The sequence below is a fragment of the Centropristis striata genome, chromosome 19 (assembly GCF_030273125.1).
Source record: "Centropristis striata isolate RG_2023a ecotype Rhode Island chromosome 19, C.striata_1.0, whole genome shotgun sequence".
In the NCBI taxonomy this organism is placed as follows: domain Eukaryota; kingdom Metazoa; phylum Chordata; class Actinopteri; order Perciformes; family Serranidae; genus Centropristis; species Centropristis striata.
In genome coordinates, this window is record NC_081535.1 from 7,857,194 (window position 1) to 7,876,576 (window position 19,383).

A 19,383-nucleotide genomic window follows, 5' to 3' on the forward strand; every position below is an offset into this window, starting at 1 on the left:
CATTAATCCCACTGACCTCTTTTAATGCTCACTCCAAACACTTGACTGTGTCTCCAGGTCCCAAGATGGTGGCGGTGAGGAACTACCATGGCACACCAACACCTCCAGGGAAAACACCACTCTGTTTCCAAACTGGAGATTTTATCGAGCTGCTGAAGGGAGATCCTGACACATCGTGGTGGGAGGTACATCATTCCTATCTTTAACCAAAGACAGTCAGCTTTGTACTCCACTCACGACAACTTATGTAGATTGGAAATGAATCAATAACTATGATGATAAAGTGCTGACCTTCACTTTTAAAGATGTGAAACAGAGTAGGAGCACATTTCACCATGTGTGGGGAAAAAAAGAGTTTCCAATTCCTACACTCTCCTACTCTGGCTTTGTCCAAAGCTAACAAAATCTAACTACCCGACCTTCTAAAGGCAGCTAATTAACATTTTATATCTCGTTTGTTCAATCCAGAAAAACAAAAACAAAGCTTTTCTTGGCCGGTTGCAGTGACTTCCTTTAGCCTTGTCATCACTGAGTTTGCCAGGCGACTCCAGGAAGTCAGGCAAGGCCAAGGAAATGTCCAGCACATAACCTCTCGTAAAACTGCAACAGGCTGTTTTTTACGCTTCAGATCAAACAAACGAGATGTAACGTGTTAATTATTGAGCTTCAGAGGGGCTGGTAGGTGGATTGAAGTAAGCATATCTCAAAGAAGTGAAGCATAGCTGTTTAACTTTCCTTAAAACCACTGTAATAAACAAGACTGCCAAAACAAATAGTACAGACTGCACTATAAATAAAGAGCAGTCACCAATGTCTGTATAATTTAGAATACATGAAAATTTAATTAAACCACAAATGATGAACTGTGATCAGATCAGATAAAATAACTTTTATATTCTCAAGAAAAGTGATTTATTTTGCATGGAAGAGCTGTGAATATGTATAAAAGAGTGAAAAATGTAGGCAACAATATTTGAAGAAAATTTATGTCTGGGAGTTATGAACGTGATCTTATACCAACATAATCATAGAAAAAAGCCTGTGTCTATGTCAAGGCCAGGGTCACCAAGTCATATCAGATAACAGCAAGTATCTGAGTATTAGTTCAACTTTCTTTGCTTCTTTAATGTTAATGATTTTAAAGATATTTTTCAGGAATTTTCCCTCGTTTGGCAGGACACAGATCGGCATTATGCATAATTAACATGTAACAAAAGGTCCCCAGACAGATTTGAACATGGGCCATTGCAGTAAAAGCTGGAGTCCAATGTCTTGTAATGTTTCTGTATATTTGGGCAAAAAACATCTGATCCTGAAATTGAATAAAAATGTAAACAAAGAAAATCTCACTGAAAACAGGACTCGCTTGGCACCAGCCTTCTGATGGCACAACTTCTTTTTCAGAGTTCTTATTCTGATATCAGCAGACACCACTGAGATAATCATTCTTCCTATTTCTCAGAACAAGTTGAAGACTTGTACCTATATTTAAAAAAAGGCATCTCTTAGTTGTGCATCAATGAAGATGTACCTGCAAACCCTGGGGATCTCCTACAGTGATTCAGGCTAGGTGACAGCACAATAACAATACTGGCTCTGGGCCCTTTTTCTGTACCACTGACTCTTATCAGCTTTTCCCAAAGTGGCTCAGGGAAACTTTCTCCAGCCATTAAATTCACCTATGAGGTTATTTCTCAAGAGAAAGGTAGTTAATCTCTCTGTATGATCTAAAAGAGCTTAAATGTGAATTGCTTTAGGGAGCAGACAGTGATGGCTGAACTTCACAGAATTCATTGTAGCTGTATGATGTATGTGATGTGTAATCAGTTATGCCTCCTTTTCAGCTTGCTAGTATAGGAAGTACGCCCCCTAATGTTTACCGCAAAGGAAATTAATCTCACTTTTATAGCTTGATAGATAATGCCAACGCAGTTACAAACTCTCACGGTTTAACTTAACTTCGGATAGGTGGTGTCATCTTTGCTTACTTTAGCTTAGCTTATCTTATTTTAGCAAAATAAGATGACTCAAACTAGCTAAACTAGTTTCTTTTTAAGTATACAATTACACAATTTGAATACTCAACTCAACTGAATGAAAGGCCTGTTAGCTGATGCGCTAATTGCAGAAAATGTCTTCCTGTCCGACTGCAAAAGTTCAAATTTGGGACCCAAGGCGCAAATAAATGAATGAATTAACTTCTTATTAACCTACATACGAACACAAAGGTACTGTGTGTGGAAACGTTAAAGTATTAAACCCAGTACTTGCTTTTATCTTGCAGGGAAAGCTGATCCAAACACAAAAGAGCGGCTTCTTCCCCAGTTCATGTGTAAAACCCTGTTTGGACCCAAAGGTAAGTCACTCGTATATTATATGCAGCAGATATGCATTTGAAGAGAATCACTGCAGCATGTTTGATCTTACGTGTACACTTAAACTACCTGTTTGCATATAAATGATACGTCTGCTTTTGTTCTGTGTGGAAGTTAATTAATGTGCAGTGTGTGTTATTTGTTCCAGCCCTTCCAGTCATTATCCAGCCGGCAGCCCTCAAGGGAATCAGACTACTATGGATATCCTTGGTACGTTGATTAGCTTCTGAAGATTGTGGATTTATCATTATATCAGCCTCATGTACAGTATATACTGCCATTACCCTGGGGTCACTCTCCTTAAATTACTTAATATAATAATGTTAATATTAATATACTAGTTAACTTCATGCAATAGTTAAAAAAAAACAAAAAAAACAGCTGACCCCAGACATGACCGCAATCAAAAGATTAATTACTACACGGCTGTTCTATGTCAACCGTTTGAAAAGCCTTCACCGTGAAATTTGATTATAAAACTTTGTACTTGGAGGTGACAAAATTTATCCTTTGCTCCTCTGTAGGTTTGCAGGGAACATGGAGCGCCAGCAGGCAGATAACCTTTTAAAATCCCACAGCAGTGGGACCTACCTTATCAGAGAGAGGACAGCTGAGGCCGAGAGGTTCGCCATCAGCATCAAGTGAGTGTTTCACATCTTACAGGAGAGGGAAAATCTCACAGGAAGGTTTTTATCCACATCTCATAGGAAATAGAAATTCTCACGGGATGCCCCAGTTAGCTTTTTCCCGAGCATCTTTTAGCTCCGGCTAATTACCACTCGGTAATTGCTTCTTTTTTTTAATCCTGTTTGTGTGTGTATTTCCTCTGAGAGAATGCGTCAGAGAGACAAATGTGTGAGCTCTTACTGGAGCTGTCATACAGTGATGTACTGGGACAAGTCTTTAAGACAGGTGCAAAGGGGCTACAGGGACCAGCTTTTAGACAAGTAATGAAATAAGTCCCGCAGTCTTACATTGTGAAAATTACTTTATTTTGGACGTTCGGTCCTTCAGGTATACAACAAAATATGTGGTGTTGACAGCAGCTGAACACATTACACCAACAGCACGACAGAGAGAGCACAACTAAATGTTTAAGGCAATAATTAACAATGTTCTTCTTGGTGATCTCTCTGTGGTGTTTGGTTGAACAGATTCAATGATGAAGTAAAACACATTAAAGTCATTGAAAAGGACAGCTGGATCCACATCACTGAGGCCAAGAAGTTTGAGAGTCTTCTGGTAAGTAATGTGTTTAACTAGCAGCACAAACACTCACAGTGCTTTGATGTCAGCGTGGGGGAAAAAGAAAGCAGATGGTAACATATTTAATCCTTCTGTACCGTTTCTTATTAACAGGAGCTGGTAGAGTACTATCAGGCCCATTCACTGAAAGAAAGCTTCAAGTTGTTAGACACCACACTGCGATACCCGTACAAGTCAAGAGAACGCTCGCTAACACGGGCCAGCACACGCTCACCAGGTAAGCCTCCCAAATGTTCCTGTTCTCCGGCAGTGAGCCTGAGCCACAGACACAAAGAATGGAATGTTTTTAAGTCTGGTGTCAGATATCAGCCAATACCAGCATGCAGCCAGACCGTGTTAAATGCTTGCCCCAACAGTAGATTAACGCTGCAAGCAACACAATCCAGTCACTCCAAATAATAACATTTCTCACAGCAATGGACAGAAATGTGCTGCCCACTGCTCCTAAGCATGGTGCGTAAAGGATGGGTTAAATGCAGAGGACAAATTCACTGCTCGCTGCTTCTGTGTGTGTGCAAAACTGAATCTTAATCTCAAGAAAAGGCAGAGAAGTTAACTGCACTGTTCTGTTGGTTGCATTGCCAATTAAGCTAAAAAAAAAAACTTAGGTTGGCAACAAGGTTGGAGCCCCATATTGCCCCTTTGTGCTGAACTGGATATGACCCCTCTGGGTTTAGGCCCGGCCACCAGGTGCTTGCCAGCTTTCCTGTTGGATCAGGCTCCAACAGGGCACCCAGTCTTCTTGATTTAATATTGATCAAGGTTACAATCCTCACCTATGGTCATTAGCTTTGGGTGGAGCCAACACAAATTAGATCACAGATAGAAGTGGACAAAGTAACTTCCCTTTGCAGGAGGGTTGTGGTTTCCCCTAGAGATAGGGTGTGTAGCTCAAACAACTGAAAGAAACTCTGAGCTCAACTGCTCCTATTGTGTCTAAAGGAGGAGGTTGCTCTGATGACTCCTGGACACGTCCTTGTGTTCAAGGCAGCTGGAAAGAAACCACTGGGTGGACCCAGAACACTCTGCAGGAGTTGCAACGCTTCAGATTCCTCAAGGAACTGAAAGGAAGAGCTTGAGGGGAGAAAGACGTATGGGCCTTCTTGGTTAGGTCGCCGCCACTGTAAGCTGGACTCAGATAAGCGGTGGAAGACGAATGGATGGAAGATGTTTGGCCCAGCGACTAATAGCACATTGTATATCAACTTATACATCTGCCTGCTTCTTTGAATGAGTATGACAGAACTAATTTGAGTCTGAAAAGACGTTTAAATGTGCAGGTCCAGCTTACAAATGGAATCCCTTGCCATCTTGGCTGTGGATCTAGCATGGCAGGGTAGAATAAATGAGACAGACTACCTCCCACTCTCTTTGTCTTCACTGGTGCTTGCTTCCTTCCCAGGCCAGTGACTCTCCTGACTCACACAGAGAGGAGTGGAGGAAGCCCAGAGGGGAACCGGCCAGAAAAAGAGACAAGCAGTGCAAAATAGATAAAGAGAGGAAGACGAAAGGAAGAGTTTGTCAGCTAACTCAGGCCTGCGGACTGGCTGTCTGAGTTGGCAGCCCTATCTGTCCATTAGACTGTATCAATACTGGCTCTGCCTTTGTACTGGCTTCTGTCCTGCATTGGTCTGCCTTTGTTTGATCTGTTGGAAGAACTGGCCACTACAGAGATGTTTTCCTGCATTTGGAAATGAATTGTGTCTTTGTTGATGATGATCTGCTCTTGATCTGTTTTCAAGTGTACATTTTTTTGTATTTTTGTGGGCATGTCACACCCACAAGGGTGCATAGAAACAGTGCAATAGGATGAATCTTTGATAGGGCCATAGCCAATCACATCTGCTTCCCTCATTCCCTATAAACACTAAGCTCTCTGCACCATTTTGTACCAGACAAATGTCATCAGGGAGCCTGAACAGAGTTGTGAAAATATACAGCAGCTAAAAGATGCTGCAAAGAGCCGCAGATGGAATCACATTTTAAATCTTGTTTCAAATTTTAAAGTTAATGGTTTATTTCTCATTTCCCTTAAATCATTATTATGGATGCATCCAGTCTGACTGTACATGCAGCAATAAAGTCACTCCTGCCAAACTGAGAACAAAACTCTTTAAGCCTTCACATCCGTGCATAAAATTCACACAATGATCTTGTTTGCAAATGACTGTAGATTAAAAACAAAAAAAAACAATTAAGTCGCACTACTAAAGCAGTCAAATCCTGACGAAGATTAAAGCTCATGAAAACATAACTATCTTTTAGCGGCAGACATTAATGTGCTCCTTTTTTAAATTCTGCTTCTCTGGCTCTAGCGCTGCTTTTCCAGCTGTATTTCCTCCTCTTTCTCTTTTTTCAGCAGCCACCTGCGCCTCCTACAACTTCTCCTTCCTCAGTCCGCAGGGCCTCAACTTCTCCTCTTCTCAGAGCCCAGCTCCCTTTTGGTCAGGTACCTTTTTTCCCTCTTTCTATCCTTGCTCCTGTTGTCTTCCCGCACCTCATCAACTGTCATTTCATAAGCCTCCGTGCTCTCAACCTCATTACTTCTCTGTGGCGTTCTTTTCATTACCAAGAACATTTCAGCTCTTCCCAGGATGACACTCCCTCATTAAATCACGAAAAGAAAACCAATTTCCTCTCCTATGATGAAACAACTCGTCCTTTCTCATCATGCTCATTTGTCATTGTGTGACTACATTGAGTCATGCTTAACAATGAACTGACCATCTTCCCAATTATCATTCTTCACAACTAAATATTACCACTGTGTCTGGTATGACCTTTTCACCCCTGTCAAGTTCTTACAATGTGAATAGACTGAGCTCCCATTGTTTCTGTTTGCACAGTGTTCACTCCTCGGGTGGTCAGCACGGCGGTGGCCAGGTATAACTTTGCAGCGAGAGACATGAGGGAGCTGTCATTGCGAGAAGGAGACATTGTCAAAATCTACAGCAAAATCGGTGGGGACCAGGGCTGGTGGAAAGGAGAGGCCAACGGACGAGTGAGTAAACCAACCAACCAGTGTTCATTTATAGGCAGTAACACTGATCGGGATGATAATAGATCAAGACTGATGAACCCACATTTGGCACATTTTAACTGCATGATACGGCAAGGCACTCCTCAACTCGACCAATTAGCAAAAGTTGTGGATATTGTCTGGTAACTTTTTAGTACCACCTCAGTCCACCTATTAGAGAGAAGGAATTGTCAAATGCACGACATGGAACCTTCACAAACCCATTAAAATAGCCTCGCTACTGTCAAGAGCAATGTGATGTGTGAGTGTACAGCGATTTTTTTCACTCCACCCACATTTTTTAAAAATGCACATGTTGTTAACTGCACTCACCTAAAAGTTACCAACACTGTAGGGATTCCTAACTAAACCATAGACTGTATTTAAATAATGGACGTAGTCACCGGGACGTCACCCGTTGGTTGGTGGCCCGTTTGAGGCATCGAGTTCAGAGTGTCTGTTAGTCCAACTAAACATTAAGTGAAAATACAGTGAAAGGGTCAAAGTTATGAGACCAAACCAATAAACAACCTTTTTTAAATCTATATAACGTTATATATAACTTTGACAAGTTGCTGTGGATACGCATTGTTCTGCTTCTCTCCTGATGACGGCTCGCCTTGTTAGCCACCTGTCAATCAAAGGTAGCCACGCCCCAAATCATAAGATTCTTTATCTTCTCTTCTTCTTTCTAAATGGGACCATTATGTGAACTATTAACAACTATTAACTTGTCTTGAAGATTTTTTACTAGCGGTTGAGACCATAGTGTTGTCATGAGTTATTAAATCAAGTGAGAAGTTTTGTCATTTTGCATTGAAATGAATGGACAGAAATGTTTTTGCAGCCAAACTTAGCGCCCCCTGGTGGAATTTTTGGTAGAATGCAGCTTAAAGCACTTCCTGGTTTACCTCCCTGCTCAGACCCGGAGGTTGCCACCTGAACTAAACATGCATACATATTAATCCATTCCGTCTACTTCTAGACATTTCAGAACTTTTATTCTGGAAGTTTGCTATTATTTATTTCAGAATATCACTAAATGATAGCATTGAAAAGGTCATATTGACAGGGGTGCAAAAGCTTGACAGGCCTAGAAACAGTTACCAAAGGGGGCCGGACTTAGCACCAACACTGAGGTGGTACTATCTGCAGCGAGAGAAGGACCTGGTCCCAAAATTGAATTGAGTCAAACCATGCAGTGGAAATGAGGTAATGGAAAAAGAAAGTTTTGGGTGCTGTCATATTTGTAAATTCATACTGTTGCTATAAACAAATCCTGTGGCTAGCATGTGCATACGGCAAAACCAAGCAATTAGCTAGCCCGCCTCAAAAGTACAGGACATCAGAGTGACTGGATTTAACAATTAAAGCATTGATATCCAGTCACTTTTAAAGCAGGAGGTAGAAAGAGAAAAGTAAAAGCCTGCCTGTTAGGAAATTTAATAGAGCCAATTAACTGGATTTGATGTCAGCTTTCTATTCTCGGGATGGTAATGTGTTGCTTTGGATCAAAAGTGCACATCTAAACTGGGTTGAACTCTGTGGTGTAGTCTGGTGTGCAGAGTAACTGTAGCGGCATGATTTTGATTTTAAACTAGCGTGTCTGCATCTTGCCTTCACTCCATTAAGCACCTTAATGGAAATTGATTTTTAAATTTCCAATGTCCTCTTTGTCAGATGAAACTATGTAGGTCCCTGCTCTCTGTATTTAACGATATTTACTGTACAGGATCAAATTGTGAAAAATAACATTGACTTATAAAGAGGATGTCTGGGGCAGTATGCTTTATAAAAATAAAAAAAGACATCATGTAAGTCAGTGAGATCCCACCTGTTAACATGCCACGTGGATCTGGAAGAAGAAATATGCTGCTTCTGAAGGAGCTCTGCTTCTCATTATTATTATTGAATATTACGTTAGTAGTCTATACCAACCAAAAAAAAAAAAAATCCCATGTACGTCAACATAAACTAATTAATTTAAATCAATTAAACAAAAAAACAACAGTGGCAAACTAAGACTGAGTGAAATATCTGCCTTATTTTGATGTATGATGAATCAAACTTGAAAAACTGATATGAGTAGCTTTACTAAAACATCACGTCACTCAGAGGCAAAAAGCAACATTGATATCAGATAAAATAAAATAAAAATACTTCTATAAATCTCTCCAAAGGAGGTTGTCTCTAAATCTATCAACTCAACGGCTGATAGACAGCATTACATCGATAGCTATGGTTTGACAGTGTGGATATTAGAAGAAGTCTGCTGCAGGTAAGTAATGGAGAGAAGAACTTGGGAGAGAGAGTTTAAATTGACTGACAGGCCACTAGTCTGGAAGTATTTGTTCAAAATGGATAGTGTTACAACGTTCTTAATTAAAACGGCCTACATATCACCTGCGATGACATGGCTGTCACTTTTTCTGCTGTGACCTGAGAATGAACAATATAACAGAGACACATTAGAAGCTTCTATCTTGTTTCATCAGGGTACATTATTCCACTTTACCTGTGAGTGGTAAACATGTAATTCTCCTACTGATGCTATCTCTGTTGGAAAAGTTAGTGAGTAATGAACTAAAAAACAGGAGAAGTTGTTGCCTAGCAACAGCTGGAGTAGTTTTGAAGTAGCCATCAAGTAGTTTTTAAAAGGGGAATGAAGCTGCTACATCTGAGCTGTGCAATTATTTGAAAATATTGCACATCTCAGGGCTAATTAACGTAAACTATCCAGAGTGGTATTCGTCTGCTACATTCATGCTGCCAGACAAAGGATTTCTTGTTGTGTTACTAAATGTTTACCTCACTGCATGAATAGATACGTTGGAATTAACTCAATTAACAGGCCTACTTTACATTTTCACTCTGTAAGGGATTCGACATCTCTGATAATTACTCTTTTATGTTTCAGATTGGATGGTTTCCATCAACGTACGTGGATGAAGAAGGAGTGCAGTAAGGCTTGGCTGTTTGCTGGCCTGGCTCCCTTTAAATCAGGAACCATCTTCTATCTGCTGTTCTCAGAGAAAATTAGTCTCTCTCTCTCTCTCTCCAGGAAAATAACACAAGGAAAAAAAAAAATCTTTTTTGTTGTTTCTGCTGGATGCTCATTTTTCAGCCAGTGTTTCTACCCCGTTTCTCTATCTTCAATTATGCATCAGCTTTGCTTATGTTTGTACATTTTTTTAATTATTTTTTTGCAGGATGTCCTGTTTAATTTCTGTACAGGAAAGAAGAAAAAAAACTGTCTTGTTGTCTCTCAGCCACTGTGTGCTCTGCAGAGGCTCTATTGAACTGAGGACACAGCAGAAACAGACTGTGGATAGCTTTACTTTGAAAAAGGCTCCCTTTTGTTGCAGGTTTATGCGAGGTGAAATAATTGTACAGTATAGATAATTTATTGAAGAGATTATTATCATTACTAATGATTATTGTGGGGAAGTTGGTATTAGCAGCAGCAGCAAGGAATCAGACTAAAGAAACTAAAAAAGAAAGAAAGAAAGAAAAAAAAAAGACAGATGCTCTGTTTTCATGTTGAGAGATTTTGCCTTAGTTGTCATGGTGATGCCTTGTGGGCTGACACCAGTGGAGGGAATCGACTTTGTTGACTGGTTTTGCTTCTCCATGTATGCATGTGCCCATGTGCGGCCCACACAAACTCACACACACACACACACAGAGACCAATGTACAGTACGGTGCCTTTGAAGAATGGTCGTTGCTTACTGAACCTCAACATCGGCCAGTAAAGAACATTGCCATCCCCAAAAAGACAGTTGGTCCACATCCAGAGGACTTCACTAACGGAAGGGAGAGGCACTTCTACTAAATACTGGGGACGCCTTCTGAGCCATCAAAAACAAGATGGTGAAGCATTTAACTTATCGTGACTGGACGGACTCACAGAGACAGTCGAGACAACATTTGCATACACTGTTCACATCAGCGTCACGAGTCAACGGGTGCAATCAGCTGGATGCAAAAGGGAAACATCGAGACATTCCACTGGAGAACCACTTCACACTTTTAAATATTGTGTTTGGTTTTTGTTTTTGTTTTTGCACACAGAATCAAGATTATTTTTTAAGTTTTGAGAACTGGACCATTTATTATTTGAAGCCAAACTCAGCCATGTTTTAATGTCTGCATGGAGTTTGTTTGATTATGATTTTTGTACCTTGCCTTATTTTGACAGCTGATTTTTTTTTTTTTTTTTAATGTTAATCATTTTTCATGTGTGAAATTTGGAAACTGGTGAAAATTGAACTGTGTCAAAAGATTTTTAATCTGAAGGAAAATGTATGTGCTAATTGATATGAGCCCTTAATCATTTTGTGATTCTCTCGGGCTGCAGGTGCTCAGTGTTTCCATTTATTTCCTAATGCCATGAACGCAGACTTACAGCCATTTAGACTGTTTTGTGTCGGCATGAAGCTTTCATCAATGTTTTTATTGAGAGCACAGATGTACCAGACAGCTTTCTTATTCTAGTCACCCATATATTCAGACATTTATTGACCTTGTCAGCTTTAAAAGGATAATTCAAATGTGTTTACATTTAATTTGATGTTCAGGATATTGACTAACTCTGTTTATATGGCCTTTCTTTTCACCTTCATATCTTCCACCTACGTATTGTTAGGTAATAAATGAAGACCTACCTTTTTTTCTAAAAAATAAAAATAAAAAAAACGTCATTAAAACAATTCAGAAGTAGTGCAAACACTGAGCACATCAGCTCTGGCTGCTTCACAAAGACTTAACGGAGCAGAACATGCTAATATGTTTAGTTTCTAAACTTTTGACTGTCTATGATGTGTGTTATTGCAAAGGCTGACCACCCCGAAAAACACAAAGTCCTACCACTGTGTGAGGGGGACACATAGGAGGCCTCTATGTTGTCTAGAATGAGGGGAGGGATCTAGTCGCTGTTTATGTAGTGGACAAAATCCCATTGCATGTGGCTATTGATATTTCAAACTCCTGTCAATACGTCCTTGAAAAAAATAAGTACTTAATCGTGTACATTTTTTTGAATGGTTGAGTATTTCCAAATGAGGTCTATCATGAAATAAATATTTCTCTTTGGTTTAAATTTGAATCTTTCTGTTGTTCTATTTTCATATTTTGGGTTTTTTGAAAGGTCCACTGATGACTCAGGGTTTTTCTTATCTGTGAAAAACTTTTTTTCCTTTTATTGGTTTGTAGGCTCATTAAAAGAAAGAAAGAACTTCTAGAATAAAGTATTTTTGATAACTTTCTTTTTATGCACAAGTTTGAAATTCTATACAGTCAAATTTATCTGCATATGAGTAAAAGATGATAATGCTACATTCAAGTAATTAACACGAACAATGTTATAAAATCATCACAAAGCTTAGCCAAGAATTCAATTAATTAGACTCCATGTAAGACTCTCGCTGCTCCAGATTTTCAGTTTTAAGTGTCCAAAGTGTCCATTAAACATAACAATGAGAGCTAAATGCTTCTCATTTTCCGCTCTGCTGATTGTCACACTGCGTATCCGTACGTGCTGTCATATTCCACTGCCGTGTATTTGACCGGTGTGTGTCCATTGCTGTTGCTGGAGGGGATGTGTGTGTGTCCGTCACTGAAAGAGCTCCCCTCAGTCCCGCCCACCTGACAGTAAGGAAGCTGCGGGTGCCGGCTGGTGCTGCGGCTGGTGATGCGACTGACCGGGCGGCTGTCAGGAGGCGGCACGTCTTCCCTGTTTGATGTCAGCAGAACAGAGAGAGAGCAACAAGCAAGTTAATGGATTTTTCTACAGAGGGCATCATTTTAGTTCTGTCATTTGAATTCATAGATTTTGTCCTCATTCCATGGTAAAATGACTAATGCTGGGCTTACACCAAAAGATTTTCCACAGTCCCAGACTAAAAACTGAAAGTCTTTAGTAAATCTAGGAATTTAAGGTAGTAATCTGCTCTGTTTCATATCAGTCTTTTCCTAGTCTTGGGTTTGGATCATATCAAACGTGTCTGATATTATCTCAAGTCTCAGTGACGTAACACAATCACCAACCAATAGATGAGCGGGGGAAAGGTCCCCGGTTCCAGACCGGCCAGTAAAACCACTTCCACAGGAAAAAGGAACATCACAATAATGCTAGTAAGCTCAGTCCTAAATAAAAATTTAGTGATGTCATATATTTAGATGTTTCTTAGTAAAGAGAACAGTAAGGAGACCCAGTTAAAATGTATAAATAAATGTATACATAAATAAGTTGAGTAAATAATTGATTAATGTATGATTAACTAAATGAAACTCGATAGAGCTGATAAATATAATTATTAACAAATTATAATTAAATAGGACATAAATGTATATCATGAATTAATTTTTAAATTTTCCTTTCCTTTATTCTTCCTCATATCTATTTTTACTGTAAAATAATCAACTTCTCATGTTATAAAAACAGAAACCCTTTTCAGCTTTGTGAGGGGCATTTTGTGGCGTCTTCTCTTCTTTTTGTTGTTATTTTTTTTCCAACACAAACCACTGAACACTCTAGAGCAGCTGGAGCGAAAAGCTGCTTCTCCTCCATTTTGTAAGTTTATACTAAGAGCATGATGGGAAAAAAATAGCATGGTAGGAAAAAAATGCTAAAAGAATCTAGTTGTAGTCTTGTAAATAGTTACCCTGCCAGATTGAAAGAATGAAAGACAGTCTGTCTAAAATCTCAGTGTGAGACTAGGCTGGGATTAAAAACTCTAAACACTTGTCTTTAGATGTGAGCAGGTAGTTTTCCAGGAGTCTCTGCCAAATCTTTTCAAAGTCTTCTGATGTAAAGGTAGCATTAGAATGTACCTGTACATGTTTGTTTTTTTCATCATACAAAATCACAACAGTAAAGCTCATTTTTGGAGCTTTGGGGTAGAGCTGCATTAATCGTCTAGTACGTCAATTTATAGAGTGGAGAAAAACTATTTTCACAACAAGTCTGTTAAAAACAGACCGTATAAAAGAAGTCACCGTAGCCACTGTGATGTCACCTATTGGTTTGTGGCCTACAGTTTTGTTTGAAGCCTCCATTTTGGCATTTTGGCCATTGCCATCTTAGTTTTTTTTAAGCCAGAAGTGACCAACGCTGTCAATAAGAATGTGAACAAACCACATACAATAAATAAAATAAAATGAAACACTAATTAAGTATCTAATTTTAGGGTATTTTATTTCCATTGTTATTAAACATATATTTTTTGTTTTGAAAAGTCAGTTCAGTTAACATGCAGACAAAATGAACTGGAAGTCTTTACCAGCTGTGGCCTCATAATGAATTTTATTGTATTTTACCTTTTATTAATTTGCATCCTAAACAGCAGCTTGTTATTACTGTGAAATGTTTTTGCAATAACTACATTTGGAACATTGTCTTCCCTGCCTCATGAACAAGTGTAAACTCATTCCACCATCCCTGGGGTTTGTAATCTGATAATTGCGTATTTAGAGCAGCTTTATTAGTTCCAACCAAGTAATTTGATTGGACAAGAGACATTCCATGTGGGGGACTGTTAACTGCATGCATCACTCCACTTTACAGCTGTTCATAAACAGTTAATCGTTTTTTTTAGATTGGAGCATAGATGAACATATTGTGAACGGTCATCAGAAGAGGACAAAGAGAAGGAAAGAAGCCTCACAAACATAGAAACATGGACATTAAATAAATTCAGATGTTTAATCACACAAGATGCCCCTAAAGCAGGGGGCTCAAACTCACATTACCTGGGGGCCGCTGGAAGGGAGTATAAAAATGACCAAAAAAAAGACACAAAAGTACTAAAAAAGTCGCAAAATTACCAAAAAAACAACACAAAATTACCAAAAAAAAGACACAAAGTGACAAAAAATACACAAAATGACCAATAAATAAACAGAATTACCAAAAAAGACACAAAATTGTTTTAAAAAAAAGACACAACATGACCCAAAAAAGACACAAAATGACAGAAAAAAACTAAATTACTTTAAGAAGAAACAAAATTATTTGAAAAAGTTACAAAATTACCAAAAAAATACACAAAATTTATTTAAAAAAATACACTAAATTACCAAAAAAACAGAATTACCAAAAAAAAGACGCAAAATCACAAAAAAGACACAAAATTATTTTTAAAAAGATACAAAATTACCCAAAAAAAAGACACAAAATTACCAAAAAAAGTAATTAAAGGGACCTTCCACACACAACACGGTAAAGTGCCATTCATATAAAACTCACATTAAACTTTCATATTAAGGTGGGGGCCACAAAATATCATCACGAGGGGCTGTGAGTTTGAGACACGTGCCCTAAAGCAACTGTCAACAGATTGTGATTTCACTGATTGCACAACAAATTGAAACATACAGATAAATGTAGCTGGCCTGCAGTAACACTGACCTGCCATCTCCACTGCCCACCACGCCCACTGGGATGAATGACGAGGGGTTACACAAAGCTTACACAATTGTACACACAAAGTAGAGAGCTAACGTTAAAAAAAGTGCAGAAAAATGTTCAAGTGTTGCTCTACAAACTAATAATCAAATAAATCATAATCTAATCTAATAATCTTTTTTCTGCCAACTAATAACTGGCTCTGTTTTAACTCCTCGTCATTCATCCCAATTGTACAGAATTGGGGGTTGTCTGCATTGCATTTTTAGGGGAAGTTGTTCTATTCATAAATCACTAATTAAAAGGTATTGTTTAATCATTTAGTCATTTCATTGAAACAGCTCAAGTGTAGAACATCATGGAATGGCTTTCTGAAGCCATTCAAGCCAGTTCAATTACATCCGATAAGTTGTTTCAGCAATATTTGGGTTGAAACTTTGTTCAACACATTTGGTGCTGAATTTTGCAGTTTTATTAAAATTGAGAAAGGGATAAAAAATGTAATAAAAAACAACAAATATTGCATGGAAACACCAGGACCTTTAGAAGACCATAGAAAAACCCTGATGTGAATTGGTAGCAAAAACTTTTGGCATTTTGGAGATTTCTGTATTTTCGGCAGTTGAATGGCGGGCACTTCTCTTATCTAACCTGCAGAGAAACCCCTTTATTGTCAATATACCGAGGAAAGCTGCACATCTTATGAATGCTCTAGTTCTATTTTTTGCAGTTGTAAAGTTTCATGAGGCTGTGATTATCCGAAAGGTCAAAGCAGCTCATTTTATACAGCAAGGTCAAGTTTGAAGAAATACTCTCACTGCAATGAAATGGACTGCAGGGACTTACATCATACATAAATACAACTGGACTTGTTGAATCCACAATTTTTTGTTTTATTTCACCCTCTTCCAGACAAGATATCTTACCAATGAATACCTTAGATCTTCTACTTTCATACAATAATGAAAAAAATCTAAATAATGTTGAAATTGAAAGAGTATATGAAACAAAGTTTTTGGTAGTAATAATAGATGATACAATTTGTTGGAAGCCTCATCTAAAATATATAAAACAGAAACTATCCAAGTCTATTTCTATCCTTTACAAAACAAGAGATCTACTGAATAAGAACTGCTGTACTTTTCACTTGTGTTGCCTTATATGACATACTGTGTTGAAATGTGGGGAAATGCATATAAAACAAACCTAGATCCAATAATTAAACTGCAGAAAAGAGCTATTAGGATAATAAATGAAGTTGGATACCGTGATTCTACAAATCTGCTTTTGATAAGATCACACCCATTAAAATATCAGGACATTGTATTTTAAAAAACATTAGAAATTATGTTTCGAGTGGTAAACTAAAATGTCAATTCCTGTTTGTATTAAAAAAATGTTTAAATGAAGGCAGGGGATTTATAACTTAACAGGGTTGCTAATGTTTGAAACTCACAAAGTCAGAACTAATCTCAAGTACAGATGTGTGTCAGTTTTGGGTGTAAAATTATGGACTAAATGATGAAATAAAGATAAAGTGTAATTCTATGTTAGTTTTCAAGAAGACTTTAAAGTCTAAAATTATCAAGGGTTACAATGACATTTGATTGAATTTGATTTTTCAGTTTAAGCTATCATGTGTTTTGTAACAATGTGAATTATTCAGTTAATGTAATGTATATAATGTATACATGTAGATGGTACAGGAGAGGCAAAAATAAGCCTTTAGTGGGGCTTCGGCCTTTTCTTTTTTCGGTTGCTGTCTGATGGATTCTTTGGTAAAAACATGATTTAATTTTTTTTGTTTTTTTAACCGAAATAAAGCATTCATTCATTCAATATCAATACATTCTCTGTAGTCTTAAAATTGAGTCTGCTACAACCTCAGAAAGAAAAACAAAATGCAGAAAAGTTGGGCAGGCAGATCGTAGGTTTTGACTGTTTTACTGTATTATGTTCAGGCTTGTGCCTCCAAAACACAGCTGTGATTATTTACTTTATTATAATATACTATACTGTAATTTTAGCTCATTGTTTTGCTTTTATAGCCTGACACTTTACAGTTGTGCCTCAGTCTCAGGGCTCTCATTAGCAGAGCACATTTCCCCACAAAAGTTATAGTGGAAACCAAACTAAAGCTTAAAGAATGTGCATACTGGATTTATTCATCATGTGGACAGGAACTCTACTGAATGTTCATTTTTCCCATATTTGTAAGATGTATGAAAAAGTAATTGCTTGTGAAGAAGTTCGCTGTCTAAACTGTATGAAGTTATTTTCTCACCAAATTTGAATAATTTCTTAGATGGCCTGTAAATTTGCAATTGACATGCAATTAATTCTATCTCTACAAACCTATCAACACCGAATCGTACAAGTTATTTTATGTTTGCATCTGTTTTGATTGCTGTAAATACCGGATGCAGATAAAAACAAGCCAACCAATAAAATAATGACACTTGCTCATGCAACCGTTAAGATTTTCTCAGATGTCAATGCTACAGTTCTGTACCTATGGTAACCCAACAATATAGATATCGAATGATCTACTTGGTCTCACAATACAGCATCCTCTTTGAAAATGAAACATTATAAAGAAGATGAAGATAAAGAGAACTTCTATGGAGGCTTGTGATGAAAGTAGACCGAGAAAGAGGAATAAAGACACTTTGTCAAGGTAATGGAAAAGAACCATTCCTTTTTGAGTGCATGAGCATTAGATATTTTCTATTATACGGTCTTAAGAAACAACATGTATACATTGTGAAAATTATATTATAAAACCTGAACGTGTAGGATGAATAATAGCACAGGAAGCTAGTCTGTCCTTGAGAGTTCCACCAAGCCCTGGAGGTATTATTAGTTGACCATTATATAACCTTGTATTAAGAGCCATGCGTCAGGTATAATACACACAGGAAGGATGTAAAGCAGTTCAATGGTTTAAACTAGGGGTCTCAAACTCAAATTACCTGGGGGCCGCTGGAGGCAGTATGAAAATGATCAAAAAAAGACACAGAATTACTCAAAAAAGACACAAAATTACTCAAAAAAGACACAAAATGACCAAAAAACACACAAAATAACAAAAACAGACACAAAATGACCGAAAAGTACTAAATAATTTAAAAAACACACAAAATTACAAAAAAAAGACACAGAATTACTAAAAAAGGACACAAAATTACCCAAAAAGTAATTAAAGGGACCCTCCAAACACAACACGGTATATTGCCATTCATATAAAACTCACATTAAACTTTCATATCAAGGTGGAGGCCACAAAATATCGTCACGAGGGCCGCAATTGGCCCGCGGGCCGCGAGTTTGAGACCCCCGGTTTAAACCATGTGAACATGCCTCTTTGGTGGCCTCAGGTCAACTCTTCTACAGAGTCTTGCACACTTGGAATATCAAGCCCTTCTCCAGTGTTTAGAGCTGACTGTGGGTTTATTATAGTAAAAACAACGGAGAGCCCTGGTGTGAGGATTTAAAGGCAAAAAAACTACAAATATTCTACATTTGGTATTTCAGAGGTGTGAAATGCTTCAAGCTGAGATCAGAGCTATAGATTATGCATTGATCTGTCAGATTTAATGTTGTTTTTGTATTTAATATTCAAATTTCAAATTCCCTGATGCAGAGCTGGAGTCTTACTTTTCTATCTGTTTTTGTTAAATGCACAGGATGTGAACTGATTTGATACTCTGGATGACTCATCTTTGAACATTTCACCCCCGACTCAAGCTGCAATGTTTGTTTGTATTTTACCTTCAACTCTCTAGATAGATATGAGAAGAGCCACTGTTGTCATGGCTCCAATGATTACTATTTTTCCGACCCTCTTCTATGAGCTTTTCCACTACAATGCCTATGTCTGTGTGGAGAGAGTTGAACTCCTGAACGTCACAGATATGGAGAAGGATCGGGGCTTGAAGTGCCTCTCTGTCTCTTGTACACAACACTGTCCTCCCACGCTGTCACTGCTCCCATTTCAACATCTGCTTTGAAAGCACGTGGGCTGTGTTCTTTAGCTTCATATGAACTACAAGGCCATTTATTTATTTTTCCGGGGAGTCACTGAATATATGCAAAAGGAGAAACCTTGTCCGGGATGTCATGATTGGGAACTTGGAGATGTGGATGGTGGAGCTATGCCCTAAAATTAGGATTTGAAGAATGTGAGAATATCCTAAAAAATGAGGGAATTTGAGGGAAAAAATTACGGAAGCGTATTGTATTCACTTGAAAAAAAACCTGCAAATAACTCCTGTGGATCTATGGTGACTCCTGCCCGGCACATATATATGTCCTATC

At 38.1% G+C, this 19,383-nt stretch overlaps 2 protein-coding genes across 3 annotated transcripts in view; one reads left to right on the plus strand and one right to left on the minus strand.

Annotated features, from left to right (window-relative positions):
- Positions 1 to 11,760, plus strand: part of vav2 (vav 2 guanine nucleotide exchange factor) — a 255,842-nt gene extending 244,082 nt beyond the window's left edge. Inside the window, exons 21-29 of one of the 2 annotated variants that reach the window (XM_059358371.1) lie at positions 58 to 185; positions 2,285 to 2,356; positions 2,524 to 2,585; positions 2,900 to 3,016; positions 3,530 to 3,617; positions 3,735 to 3,858; positions 6,001 to 6,090; positions 6,488 to 6,642; positions 9,578 to 11,760. In XM_059358371.1, coding sequence (XP_059214354.1) covers positions 58 to 185; positions 2,285 to 2,356; positions 2,524 to 2,585; positions 2,900 to 3,016; positions 3,530 to 3,617; positions 3,735 to 3,858; positions 6,001 to 6,090; positions 6,488 to 6,642; positions 9,578 to 9,625 — 884 coding nt within the window. In that variant the 3' untranslated portion in view covers positions 9,626 to 11,760. The remainder of the gene's footprint in view (positions 1 to 57; positions 186 to 2,284; positions 2,357 to 2,523; positions 2,586 to 2,899; positions 3,017 to 3,529; positions 3,618 to 3,734; positions 3,859 to 6,000; positions 6,091 to 6,487; positions 6,643 to 9,577) is intronic. The other variant, XM_059358372.1, reaches the window with a different exon arrangement.
- A 149-nt stretch (positions 11,761 to 11,909) lies between these two features.
- LOC131992705 (coxsackievirus and adenovirus receptor homolog) overlaps positions 11,910 to 19,383 on the minus strand; it is a 98,412-nt gene continuing 90,938 nt past the window's right edge. Inside the window, exon 8 of the mRNA XM_059358373.1 lies at positions 11,910 to 12,393. Within this exon, the coding sequence (XP_059214356.1) occupies positions 12,177 to 12,393 (217 nt within the window). The 3' untranslated portion in view covers positions 11,910 to 12,176. The remainder of the gene's footprint in view (positions 12,394 to 19,383) is intronic.